The sequence below is a fragment of the Amblyomma mixtum genome, chromosome 2 (genome assembly GCF_055824585.1).
Source record: "Amblyomma mixtum isolate Tamu chromosome 2, ASM5582458v1, whole genome shotgun sequence".
NCBI classification, from domain to species: Eukaryota; Metazoa; Arthropoda; class Arachnida; order Ixodida; family Ixodidae; genus Amblyomma; species Amblyomma mixtum.
The window spans coordinates 198,128,519-198,143,048 of record NC_143013.1 but is presented as its reverse complement, the minus strand read 5'-3'; the positions used below and the strand labels follow the sequence as shown (position 1 = coordinate 198,143,048).

The 14,530-nt window shown below is 49.9% G+C and overlaps 1 protein-coding gene across 1 annotated transcript in view; it reads right to left on the bottom strand.

The window, feature by feature from the left end:
• Positions 1-7,204: 7,204 nt before the first annotated feature.
• The window catches only part of LOC149362151 (uncharacterized), a 106,462-nt gene continuing 99,136 nt past the window's right edge, over positions 7,205-14,530 (bottom strand). The window contains exons 7-9 of the mRNA XM_089568231.1: positions 8,197-8,266; positions 7,690-7,956; positions 7,205-7,353 (exon numbers count right to left, since the gene is read on the bottom strand). Of these exons, the coding sequence (XP_089424357.1) occupies positions 7,205-7,353; positions 7,690-7,956; positions 8,197-8,266 (486 nt within the window). The remainder of the gene's footprint in view (positions 7,354-7,689; positions 7,957-8,196; positions 8,267-14,530) is intronic.

Genomic DNA, 14,530 nt, shown 5'->3' with positions numbered 1-14,530 from the left:
GCACGGAGCGCATGGAGCAGCTGCATGCTTATTTCTTCTCGTCCGTGACCTGTTCGTTTTCACATTAAAATAAATGATATAAGTATTGAAAGAGCAGCGAAATGTTCCTTCTACCGTGTAACCGCTCCGCATAGACCTCCTTCACCCCGCGACGTCACGGAGATGCGGTGGCGCTGATGTCAGTAGCGACTTTCGCGTGGTAGGCAAAACAGGTTCCGCCTGGCCGTGCCTACCGCAGCTGCTGCAGCTACCGGCGGCTGCATATCGTGGCTGCGCACTGCAGAAGCAGCATGCACTGACAGCTGCGTCGCTGTCAGCTTTAATTAGATTAGCTTTAATAGGTTTCTCGGAAATAAATGCCGCATTAGGAAATGAGCCGCGGTAGGAAAAGCGCGAAGTCTGGGTGTAGACCGGCGCTGCCAGTCAACGTACTTCATAGCAGGGAAATTGCCGCGCTCATTCACCTGAACAACCGCATGGTACGCTTAAAATTGCGCAAGGAAAAGAAAAAGCATGTATGCAGCTGCGAATGTATTTATCGCCCTGAGCTGGTGTGCACGGGCGCCGGCAGGGTCACTCTCCACCGAGGAGTGTGTTATTTTGTTGATAGCACAGCATGTTTTAACGTGTGCAGAAGTTATACGAACGTGCAATGACGCATTTTAGGGCATTTAATATATACTTCAAAATATTTCTTAACATGAACGACATAATTATTTTATTGTAGTAGAAAAGTCTGGTAAGTTGTGGCAATCTTGCGCGGTCGCGTTGGCATGCTTCGAACAGCGTACTTTCATTGCATCATGCATGTGTCATAAGCTTCTTCATGAAGTAGTACATGATCGCGAAGGCTGTTTGAAAAGAAGCAACCGCAGGCGGGCTACCAGCAGAGGCACGTAGCGAGATTGACAGGGGATGAGGCAATGAAAAGTGTTTTCTTTATTGATGCTTGAGATATGTAACCAAATTTGGTGCAAATATGAAATTGCTCTGCTAATTTCAGAATGCGATTTATTTTCAGCTATACCTGGTAAAGTTGTTGGATAATTATAATTAACACCCTCGTCAAGTCACCACGGGTCTTGACTAATTAAGTAGAAAATGCGGAAATTTTTTATGCCAGCACGTTGCCAACGCCCTATCCTCTATGATGGCGATATTACTTACTTTTTTTTATTCGCAGTACCTTTCTTATCAAAAATGACTACCATACTACTGCTCCTGTAGCAAAAAAAGTCGAGAGATTTATTGCACTCCTCAATGTCTCTGGAATCGTTCGCGACAAATAGAATCATTATATTTACATTCGTTACAAATTTACGAAGGGGTGAGTGATGCCAATCAGAAAATGTGGTAGATCACAAAACAAACCTTTAAGTTTTTTTCCCTCGTTTATGGCCTCTTCGCTTTCGCTTTGGTCAAAGAAATGCCGCACTGAAATCAACCAAACCTCTGATCCCTCTTCTGCGTAGTGATACTACCATTGTGGTGCTCCGTCGCCGGAAACCCGCAGGATTCGCGACGTGCCAGGACCATCAGAAACGCCATTACCTCACAATTTTTGACGATCACAGATCTAAAAACCGTAATTTTATGAATTTCAACTGAATATTTTGCTATAATTTCTAGTAATCAAACAGAAGACCCAGGGCTGGAAGAAATATAATTTCAGGAATCCAAACTTTTCACCAAATTGACCAGTTTAAGAAGGGGAGAAGTCAGCCTGGTGGTGCCTGATCTGACGGCTAAAAAGAGCGGCTACGCGAGACATGAGATCGGGACACGATCGACGCTGTCCCCACTTTTCGCACTGTGCGACACGTGTGTCAACAGACGGTGAGCGCACGTCGGCTCTGCCGAAAAAACGCCAGCGCTTCCCTCAGCACTTTCCCGAGGTAAAATCATTCTTGCTAGTTCAGTGTCAAAAACTTATCATTTTATTGAATGCCCGGGGTAGAAACCAACTGCAGCGCTTTCTAGCCATAATACAATACACATCGTGTCGAAATACGCCGTACATGGCCAACGCGAGCCCGTGTACTTCGAGGAATACTAAGTTGAAAGCATCAACCATTGTTATGATTCTCAGAAACTCAAAACGCGCATACAAGCCTTGAAAACCGGCGCTGCACCACCTCAACTCGACGCCACTCCCTGGCCTCTTGCCTACCGCGAGCCCGTTCGCGACTGCAGCGCCACCTCGTTTGTTTGCAAACATGGAGGAGGTCTATAGTGAGCACAAAAATAAAGGTGCCACCTTCGGCGCACTCGAGGACATGCATTCCGATGCTGGCGACTGTTTCGGCGCGTCACAAAATCAAAACATAGCTCAAACGCGCTTGTTTTGGATTTTCAAGAATCCACGTCCATTCATAGAGAGTTCCGTGTGCGCGAAAAAGAGCACGACGATGCGGCGCGACGAGGAGCGCCGTCGTTCTCTCCGTTGCGAACATGCAGCAAACGACGGCGACATAGGCGGAGTGCAGCAGCAGCAGCTGTGTGTTTTCGTTCGGTCAGGGCCTGTGCACTCTGGCTAAGGCAGGACACACATGTCCGGCAACACGTCCGTCACGCCGCTTCCGAACTGCCACACCACAGCAAGCAGGGACACACGCAGCGGCAAGCACTGCTGCGCCGCTCTACCCAAGCTCCGCCGACAACCGGTGTCGCACTTCGCCGCAGCGCAGCAGTGCTTGAGCGCTGCTTGGCTTGGTGTACAAATATTGCAAGAAAAGACGGCATCGCCTTGTTATCAGAAAGACTGCCAGCTATACTCGAGCGGCGACAAAGCATGGCAGCTGATGTTGCGAGCTTTGGGCAACGGCACCGCTCGCGGGCGCTCCGGGCGAAGAGCTCTGCGGCTGCCTGTCTGCCGTGGTCGTCGCTAGGCCTATAGCCTGCTTCGCATCGAAGCGGCAGGGGCCGGCGCTTCGGAAGTCGCCTGCGCTATAATTGAAGGCCTATTCTTCACTCCGCTTTGCTGTTAACAGCATCATCTCACAATAAAATAATAGTATGGTCAATTTCTACGGCGCCTTCAGCAGCGGAGCTAGCGGGCGCCAGTCAAGCCGGACCCCAGCGTCGGGCCAGCGGCAGCTTCGAGGCGGTTCTCGCAACAAATTCGCTCGTACCACAGTTGTCACTTTTACCAGCAACTCGGTATTGACCAATGACCCAGAAAAATGATGTATTTTCTCATTTCCCTATCACAGGGCTTGTTATTTACGTCGAGAACACTCATTAGCTCGTTTTTATGACGCCGGCAGGGGATCCAGGCTGGCCGGCCGGCAGGCTCAGCTTACTTCACGTTCGCACAAGAAAATACAAAACGGCCATGCTACCAGAAAGGATGCTTGCTAGATTCTAGCAACGACAGCATGCCTGTGCTAGAGTGGAGCTTTCGGCAACGACACCGCCCGCGGCGACGCCGGGCGACGAGCTGCGCGCTGGTCCCCGACTGCCCTAGTCGTCGCTAGGCCTAGATCGCTGATCGAGCGCCCGTATCCGGATCCACACGCATTTCGCCCTGCAGTGCGCCTGCTCGTAGTCGAGTCCGGTCCAAGTGTTGTTAGCCCTCCTTTATCGACAGTAGATTCGACCTGCAGGGTAACACGGCAACGCGCACTGTCGACGGATCGCAGTGATACCGGCTTGTAGCTTCGCTGAGAGGTGCGGCCGGACGATAGGAGTCCAAAAGCCTTTCTGAAAATCCGCCCGGGATGACAGTCAGGTCCCTCGACCTCTGCAAATTTTCCGCCATCGCTTTCACAAACGCAACCAGACATGCCACAAGGTGGAAACTAGTGCAAAGGCCGTGCAGAGCGCTATAGCTGCGCGTCTTCCAGCCAAAGGTGCCCAAAATATGGCGCACGACGCCGACGAAAGTTGCTGATGATGATGCCTGCCAAGTTGCCAGACTGAATTTTCTAAAGGGTCTATTGCGCGGTCTTTTTGCGCGAGGTATTGCTTGGCGGCACTCGATTTTCTCAGCAGCTTTTCCTCCGTGACGTATGGATGGATGGATGGATGGATGGATAGGAGCGCCCCCTTTGAAACGGGGCGGTGGCAACCGCCACTATGCTCATACGTCTTATATTTATTTATTTTTTTTATTTCGTTTTATTTGTTTTTTCTTTTCCGTTATTTATTTTTTTCTTCTATTTGTTTTCTTTTCCCAGGTGGTTTGGTGACGTCACGTGGTTTGGTGGCTGCCCGGCCGCGCCCAAGGGCTGATCTGAGTGATTGATCTGAGTCTGATTATGTTCCTGTATCTTCGGGGGTACCGCAGGGGTCTGTTTTAGGACCTCTGCTGTTTCTAGTTTATATTAATGACATTTCTAAATATATGACCTGTAAAATACGTTTATATGCTGACGATTGTGTTGTCTACCATGTTATTAACAGTTCTTCAGATTCTTGTCATTTGCAGTGCAACTTGGACCGCATACAACAATGGTGTTTGAAGTGGCAGATGTTTCTGAACCCAATAAAATGTCAGTTCATTTCTTTCACGCGCAAGCATCACCCTTTCTTGGCTGAATACAAACTAGATTCTACCCGACTTTCCAGAGTTACTAACTATAAATACCTCGGCGTTTACTTTTCGTCTAATCTCACCTGGAATGAGCACGTCGAGCACGTTTCTGCTAAAGCTTATGGCATGCTAAATTTTCTAAGAAGAAATTTTAAAATGGCACCACTAAAAGTTAAAGAGCTTCTTTATTTTACCTATATTCGGCCAATATTGGAGTATGCTTGTGTTGTTTGGCACCCCCCTACTTTAAATTTAACAGACATGCTTGAGCGTGTTCAGAACTTTGCCGCTCGGTTTGTTTCAAGTAATTATGATTTTAACAGCAGTGTTACTAACATTAAACTAACGCTGGGATGGGAGCTGTTACGGAAACGCCGTACCAACTCCCGGTTAGAAATGCTGTATAAAATCTTTCACCGAAAAATAAAAATAGATAAAGAAAATTATTTACTTCCACCTCATTTCAGGTCAAACAGACTTGACCATGGGTGGAAGATTAGAGAAATTAAATGCAAAACTAACACTTATCAAAACGCATTTTTCCCATCTACCATTCATGACTGGAATCGCCTGCCCCATGAAATTGTTGAGTGCCGTTCAGAGTCTATGTTCCGCGCGTTGCTGTCGGATGTATGAGTGCGCAGTTGGCTTTCTTTTTTTTTCGTCATGTCTTTTTGTTGTTTCATATTTCATTCATTTTGTACTTGCTGTGTCATGCCTTGTTGTATTGCTTTTTTTTTTCCTTCCTCTTTTTTTTCCGGCCTAATCTCCTGTTATGTATCCTCATCCCCCCTGCAATAATGCCTTCGGGCGCTGCAGGTATTTCCAATAAATAAATAAATAAATTGCAATATGCTATGCATAAAAGAGCCTCTAAAAAAGGGTGCAGTGGCTTCCAGAGCGCTCACGGCGGACGGACGTGTTTAACGAGCGCTCCGGCACGCTACGCAAGATTCTATTTTGCTGACAGTATTTAATTCGGCGATACAAGCAAATTTCACCCCATGACCGCTTTATTTACTGCCTGGTCGCCGCTCGCATAGCTGGCATTTGCTAGCTCCGCTGGCGTCGCGGAAATCGAGCATATCTTTATTTTATTATGGGACAGGTTCACAGTTAAAGGGGTGACGAGAGTATAGTACCTTTTACAGCGCTGACCAGTTCCGAAGCTCCCTCAGCTGCGGTATCGATAGTATCGATGTAAAACCAGGTAGGCTTAGCGACGACCAGGGCCGCCGGCACGCCTCGCAGTTCATCGCCCGGCGCGTCCGCAGGCGGCGTCGTTGCCGAAAGCTCGGCATGCTGCCACTGCTCGAATATAACAGGCAGCGTTTCTGATAGCATGGCTGTTTTGTCTTTTCTGGTGCGAATGTGAAATACAGCGAGTCTGCAGGCCGGCCGGCAAACCTGGATCCTGTCCTCTGGCGTCATAAAAATGAGCTAAAGATTTTTCTTCATGTAAATAATAAACTGTGGGAGCAAGAAGTGTGGAAAATATATCATTTTTGAGGATCGTTGAACAATGCCGAGTTGCTGCATAGTAGAAGCAGCAACTGTAATACGAGCAAATTTCTTGCCACAACCGCCGCTCAGCTGCCGCTGCCCGGCCGTTGCGGTCCGGCTTGCGCGCGCGTCCGCTATATAGCTCCGCTGCCGAGCGCACCGCAACAATGACCATGTTTTGTGTTGTGAGACGATGCTGTTGACAGTAAAGCGATGCCAAAAGCAGGCATTTTATTATCACCCAGGCTACTTCTGAAGCGCTGTCCACCGCGGCTTCGATGCGAAACAGGCCTAGCGACGACCAGGGCAGCCAGAGAGCAGTGCAGTTCGTCGCCCGGCGCGCCCGCGTCCAGCGCCGTTGCCGAAAGCGCGCTACGTGGGCAGGCATGCTTTGTCGCCGCCCGAGTACAGCCGGCAGTCTTTCTGATAACATCGCTATTTTGTCTTTTCTGGTGCGAACTTCAGTAGCCAAGCAGCGCGCAGGCGCTGGTGTGCGGTGGCAAAGTGTTACACCGGATGTGGGCCGGGCATGAGTCTAGCGGCGCAAAGATGCTTGCCGCTCCGTGTCCCTGCTTGCAGTAGGCGGCAGTTCGCAAGCGGCGACTGGTGCGGCGCCCCGGCGAAGTTTTCGCACATGTGTCAGCTTGACAGCTAGCAGACTCCATTCTGAGCAGACGACGGTGCCACATTCGAGTCAATATGCGTGCTGTAACCTCGGTCAACTATGGCTAAACAGACCTCGCTAAGCCGCCATGTTGTGTTGACGACAGAAGCCTCTGATTGGCTTCTTAAAATGACGTTTGCTGTGAGTTGAGGGGGACGCGCGCTGGGAAACCGAAATTTAGTTTTTTTCGCTATTCAATCAACCCAGACGATGAAACGAACCAAGGTATACTATCGAATGAAGGGTCAGAATTCCAAATACACACGTCGTTCAAAATTTTCGGAAAACATTTCACGACCCCTTTAAATGCAGTTAACGTTAATGGTATTTTAAGGTGAAACAGCGAGCAGCTGCTGTGCCACGCCGTCTGAGTTAATGTTTTGTTCTGGTTTATTTTTAGAGAGGAGGCCTAGGGTGCGGAGCAGCGCGATCTTTCGCCAGACAGGATTTGGGTGGCCCTGAAGAGGGCCGTTTATGGAGCAGTGCTTCAGGCAGTGTTGAGCTCAGCACTCGATGTGGCCGCCGTTTGCTTCAATGCATTTCTCAATGCACTTTACGTATGCTTTGAAGGCGTTCTCCCGCATAGAGTCATCAATTTTGGTGAACGCATCCTCAATGCGCACTTTCAGATCGTCAACAGTGCTCAGTGTCTCTGCGCTGTATACGATCGACTTCACGAAACCCCATACGAAGAAATCGCATGGCGTGAGGTCAGGTGAGCGTGGAGGCCAGGGCATATTTGCGGATCCGCGACCCATCCATCGTTGAGGAAAATTATGATCCAGCCACTTGCGAACCTTCGCCGAATAATGGGCTGGTGTGCCGTCATGCTGATAAATGCAGACTTCTTTCTGCATATGGTTCGCGCTGAGTTCCGGCAGGAACTCACTTTCCAGCATCTCCAAGTAACTGTGCGCATTGACTGTATCATCAAAGAAAAACAGCCCAATAGCCCCTTCCCTCCAAATGCCGCACCACACTGCTATACCGGGGGAGTGCACGGGACGTGTCATGACGAACCCAGGGTTCTGTCGAGACCACATCCGTGTGTTCTGCCGGTTCACCGCGCCGTCAAGGTGGAACACGGCCTCATCAGTGAACAGCAGATGGCCAGGGTCGGCAGCAATTCGCTGTTGTTCTTCTCTGCAGAACTGCAGCCGCCGCGTCAGGTCGTCGTCAGTAAGCTCGTGCAGCACACGAACTTTATATGGCCGCATTCCTCTTCTCCTCAGGGCGCGGCTCACTGTCGAGGCGGCTGTTCCGAACATTAGCGCAGCGCGCCTGCATGACAGCTTTGGATCATATTCAAATGCGCCTTCGATGCCATCTCCATTGCCCCCGCGGGAGCTCCCGGCATCGAATCTTCGTACCCTTGCTATGCTTCCCGTACTTTGAAACTTTTTCAGCTACCTTTGCAAGCACGAGCGATGGGGCGGCCGACGATGAAATGTCGCCCTGAATTGCTTCCGCACGAAGCGAAGAGAGTTCGACTCACATAGCCAAGTCACGGCCATGGCCTTCTCTTCATTGCTGTATGCCCGCATTTTTGGCGATGTCTTGCGCTTCTTTGCAGGAAAAAGCACCGAGCAAAGGCAATTCTCTCACCAGCTTAGCACAGCTACCGCCGGTGACAGAAAAACGAAAGCAGACGACGCGAAGCGAACATGACAACACTTTATTGCGATAGACAGAAACCGAACTCGTTGAAATTGCGGCAATTTTTGTGCAATGTTTTCTATGTCCAACATTGAAGGCGGGGACACATGTCAGGCGGGCGCTCCGAATCCGGTCCGGCTCGCCGCGTCCGGCGGCGCCGCTCCGGCCAGCCGGCGACCGCCGGACGCGTCAAACCGCGTAGATATGTCCGGTGCACCGCGTCCGGCGAATGTCCGGCACGCCGCTCCGGCGGACAGTGGCAGCCAATGCGAGCGCGCAGAGCGCCAACGTCACGATGACGTCGAGTTCGCGACGTCACAGGTGAGCACGACAGAGGTACAGTGGTGAGCGGTGTGTCGGCTGCTGAATTGTAGGGTTAGTTTGACAGCGCTGTTTTCACCGAACACCATGTGTTCGTTCAAACAGTCCCGGATTTGGGAGAACGAACAAGGGGTGCTGAGTGTAGCAGCTTTTTTGAGCCTTGGCCAGTCCCGAAGAGCCCTCGGCTGCGGCGTCGATACGAAACCACTAGGCCTAGCGACGACTAGGGCAGTCGGGGACTAGAGCGCAGTTCGTCGCCCGGTGTTGCCGCAGGCGATGTCGTTGCCGAAAGCTCCACACTAGCACAGGCATGCTGTCGTTGCTCGAATCTAGGAAGCATCCTTTCTGGTAGCATGGCTGTTCTGTATTTTCTTGTGCGAACGTGAAGTAAGCCGAGCCTGCCGGCCGGCCAGCCTGGATCCCGTCTGCCGGTGTCATAAAAATGAGCTAATGAGTGTTCTTGACGTAAATAATAAACCCTGGGATAGGGAAACGAGAAAATTATATCATTTTTCTGGCTCATTGGCCAATACCGAGTTGCTGGTAAAAGTAACAACTGTGGTACGAGCGAATTAGTTGCGAGAACCGCCTCGCAGCTGCTGCCGCTAGCTGGCCCGACGCTGGGGTCCGGCTCGACTGGCGCCCGCTAGCCGCTGCTGAAGGCGCCACGGAAACTGACCATACTATTATTTTATTGTGAGATGATGCTGTTGACAGCAAAGCGGAGTGAAGAATAGGCCTTCAATTATAGCGCAGGCGACTTCCGAAGCGCCGGCCCCTGCCGCTTCGATGCGAAGCAGGCTATAGGCCTAGCGACGACCACGGCAGATAGGCAGCAGCAGAGCTCGTCGCCCGGAGCGCCCGCGAGCGGTGCCGTTGCCGAAAGCTCGCAACATAAGCAGGCATGCTTTGTCGCCGCTCGAGTATAGCTGGCAGTCTTTCTCATAACAAGGCGATGCCGTCTTTTCTTGCAATATTTGTACACCAAGCCAAGCAGCGCTCAGGCACTGCTGCGCGGCGGCGAAGTGCGACGCCGGTTGTGGGCGGAGCTTGGGTAGAGCGGCGCAGCGATGCTCACCGCTCCCTTTGTGTCCCTGCTTGCTGTGGTGCGGCAGTTCGGAAGCGGCGACCGGAGCGGCGCGCCGGACGCGTTGCCGGACATGTGTTCCCTGCTTGATAACGTGGTGAAGTAAGTTCTTTTAAAATAAACCGCGCACCCGTGCAGCCGTCCTCGGTAGAGGGCTCGTTTCTCCGGTGGCTACGAGATGGCGCCACGCGTACCATTGCTGCGAAGTCTTTCGATTTTGGTTCTCCGTCGCCACAGATGATAGGGATTTCCAAATAATTCTGACCGAATCAGGCAAGTACCCCACCTAAATGTGGTATAAAACAAAACTGACCACCAAATGCAACCTCTGTGCGAAATTTGAGCCCGAACAAACGTGCGGTTAGACCGAGAGAATTTTTTTTCGATTTTCTGATTTACGCAACACGCGATACACTACTGGCTTTGTGCCAACCAACATAGGTCACAACACAACAATGGAAGTCTAGAAATCACTCACCATTGAGGTCAGCCTCTGGGCAAGCCTTTGTTGTTTAAGCTGAATTCCAGTGAAACCACAACGAAACACAGCAGTGCGGGCACGGCGACCGCAAAAAAAACTGTACTAGAAGAACAAAAAACGTGAAAATCTTGCCACGACTGCCGCTGACACGCAGATTCTCGGATGAGCGCGCGTCGCAGGATTGGCTCTCGGCGCGGCTGCGAGTAACCGCGGTTTGGATAGTGATCTCCATGGCCATTAGACTGCGAGACGTCAGTGAAAGCAGAACTAAATTTCTTCGGCAGTTTTAATTTTGTCTGCGTGTTTAATTAAAAACAAAGTAATTCCAGCTGTTTAAAAATATTTCAGATAGAAATATATCTTTCTACTTTAGTGTCAAAGAGTGCAAGTACACTTACACTGCTCACAATTTACATACACACCACATGCAAATTTGCACTCGAAGTAAAAATTAATAAATAAATTAATACTGTCATGGTGAGGAGAAGTGATCTGGTACCGACATTTCTATTTGGGCTTCAGAAATAGCCATAGAGGGCAGACAATGAGGTTCAAATTTATTCATCATTTGACAATATTGCTGCAATGTGAAAAGACCACTTTAGAGCAACGTTATCAGCATGTTGCTTGGTAACATTGCAGCAACATTATCTAATGTTGAAGAATGTTAGCGCAAAACATAGTACAACACTGGCAATGTTGTTGCAACGTTGCAGTAACATGCTGTGCTACTAAAGCGCCGGCCGCTGCGGCTTCGACGTGAAACGAGCTATAGGCCTAGCGACGACCACGGCAGCCAGGCAGCAGCAGAGCTCGTCGCTCGGAGAGCCCGCGAGCGATACCGTTGCCGAAAGCTCCCAACATAAGCAGGCATGCTTTGTCGCTGCTCGAGTATAGCTGGCAGTCTTTCTGATGACGATCGGTGCGGCGCGCTGGCCAAGTTTTCGCACATGTGTGTCTCCTGCTTGCTGCTCGAACGGCATGGATCCGGAGCTCGAAGCGCGGCTGCGTGCAGCCACCGCTGAGATGGGCTTCAAGCCTTTCAGTACACGCCATACCGAGACCCACAGGGCGACGACAGCAGCGATATATATAATTCTAGTACACTATATAGCAGCGACTCGTCGGCACAGCTAGGAAACTCGCAAAGGCGGGCGCCAAGATTTGACGAGAACACGTGCTTTTGTGAGCAGACGGATTTCCTTCTTTACCGGAAGTACCACATTAATTTCAAGAAATGCGCTGGATTCTTACCTCTGTATACGTGTGTTTTAAGAAATAATAAGCAATCAATAAAATAGTATTTCAAAGAGCATCAGTGCTCAGTTTCAAATGAAATATTGCAAAAATTGCGCGTGACGTCATTTGGCAGAGCCAATGACAACGGTCGCCCAGTCCATGGCCAAGTCTGCCCAGTTTACGTCATGTGGTAGAGGCGGGTAAAAACGCGCGGTGAGGTGTCGCCCTAATCGGCTGTGAGCGGCAATTTTGAAAAATTGTAAATTATAGGTTCCACGCGCAGCTTTCTGAATCAGGCTAAAATACTCGCAGAGACCACCTCTACAGAGTTGTTGCAATAAAATATGATTGAAGAAACCATTTCAGGGTCCCTTAAGTGGATGTCTCTGTTAGCTATTTTTTTGCCTGTTCAGAGAGAGTGCACGAGTGCATATGCTACTAGCTATTGAAGGACTCTGGTTGTACTCTGTTCATTCATCTTGTTCACTCTTTGTAAATACTAACCTAGTTGACGTGTAATGCCTCATGACCTGAAGCGACGAGCTGCTGTTCACAACTCAATGCCAAAGTATTTGCATTTAGTGTGAATAAAAGTTTAGCATGCCTGTTTATTTTTGGCAACAACATGCATTTTCTGTTTTCATTTGCCAAGTTTATGTGTAGGCATTTCCTGAAACCCCCAAATGGAAGTAGTATTGAACATAAATGGCCTACAAAAACTTATCAGCATGTTCTGATCTGTCGGAACCTTTTTTCTGTCAAAAATCATCTGTATGTTGTGTGCATTTTACAAAAGGCAAGGCGAAATGTAGCTGAGCAAATTTAACTACATGCTTGCCTAAATGCATCATTGTATATTGCAGCATTGATGGTGATATGTCCAAGCAGTGTACTACCGCTGTAACATTCAGTAAACTTGTACTGCTATGAGCGAACGGGCGGAACCGACACACACCGGCATTACCTCACTTACGTCACATCACCTCACTCACATCAACGTTAATGAGTCACCCCTATTATATGGATACCGCATGATGTTTATGATAAAGTGCATGAAACAACCTTGCTGAGCGCGAAGTCATCAGCCACCCATGCGATGAAACACAATGGTAACCGAGGCGATACGACGACCCTGGCACTTGCAATCAGATTACACAGCACAGAAGATTGAACACACCGAAGGAGAAAAGCTTCATCGCACCGACACACACCGGCGTTACCGCACTCACCTCACTCACATCAACGTTAATCAGTCACCCCTGTTATACGGATACCACCCGATGGTCATGATAAAATGCATGAAAAATCTTGCCGAGCGCGAAGTCGTCAGCCACCCATGCGATAAAACACAGCGGTAACTGAGGCGGTACGGCGACCTCGGCACTTGCTAGCCTGTTGCTTCACATCAAACAGCACAGAAGATCGAAACCACCAAAGGAGAAAAGATTCATCGCAAGTATTTTGTGCAATATTCGCGATAAATAACATGAAATGCAAGGATCGGTCTCGGAGATTCCCGAAGCGGGAAAGGTTTTTCACGCAATCAAAACACACAATCTCACCCCACTGCTCTCTGCTCATGCGCTGTGTTGCGCAGTGTTGTGAGGAGAATACAGGCCACAGCCGTGTGTTGCAGCGCGTCATCGTAGGGAGCCTTCATGTGAAACAAAATGGTCGGCCGTCAAATTTAGCGGCCGCTGGTCGCTCAATGTGGCTCACTGCTGTTAGCCCACTATATCTGGCGGCTGCTAGTAGCAACATTGTCAGAGATGCCGGGTGTGGCTTGGGCAGCGACCACAACCGGATTCTGGTAGAGTTTGGTCTAGTCAAGGAAGTGGGGGAAGATTCAGAGAGGAAGTGTTTCCTATCGGAGAGGGAAATAGATCAAATGACGGAGTATTTGGAAGAGACGCCAGCAGAAACCCGCCAAGAAATGGTGGAAGCAGTATGAGCTGCCCTTCAAAAGAAATGGGCGGGAAGGAAGAGAAGAAAGCATACACCTAAGAGGTGGTGGGACGACGAAATTCAAAATGCCGTCGCAGCGAGGAAGGAAGGCTGCCGTAACCACAGATTGGCCGTTAAATCCGAACAAGAGCAGACCTACAATGACTTATGGGAAATATATAAGAAAACGAAGCAGATTGCAGCTGAACGGATCCAGCAGAAAATTCGAACAGCGGACAGAGGTTTCTTGGAGGACTTAAGGTAAAGTGGCCAGAATGCCCCAAAGAAATTCTGGCATTTTCTAAGGAGAACATATGGTAGGCACCACCACAACCCCAGTTGTTACACCAAGAGACCCAAAAAATCTTGTCAGTGGCAGAGGGACTGGCGGTTATGACACAACGGGTCGTGCAGCAGTGTACCAAATGTGAGAAGGTGGTGAGACAAATGGCGAAGACCACAAGACGGGACCTGAAGGAGACTTGCGCGAATGGTTGGGCCCCATTAGGAAGCTGGAGTTCAAACGCACAATCGCTGGCATCCAGGGGAATACAGCAGCGGGCTTGGACGACTTCCCTGGGAACCTCCTCGAGAAAATGGGGCCAAGACAGGGTGAAGCGCTGCGAGAGGCCCTCAGTGAGGTCCTCCACTCAGGAGATGTACCCAAGGGTTGGCTAGTAGGCTGAATGTTTTTCTTGCACAAAAGAGCTGGCGACCGAAGTGACTGTGCTTCCTACAGGCCAATCACGGTGACCCCTGTACTGTACACGGTTTTGACCGAATCCTGCGTCACCGGATCCAAGCTTGGGCGGAAAGGTCATCAATCTTGAGTCAGCTGCAGAACAGTTTTCGCACAGGATGTCGACTGGACGACAATCTGTTCGTGCTCACACAATGCATTGAAATTGCAGGGAAGCAAGGAAGACCACTATGGGCAGCTTTTCTCGATATAGAGAAGGTGTACGATGGAATGGACCATGCCAGGCTTTGGCAGATACTCGTCGAGAGAGGCCTGCCCACGGTGATAGTAGATAGGGTGAGGGTGTTATACATGGCGGCATCGGTGGTGGTGGAGTGGCAGGACCTTCAATCAGAACCGAT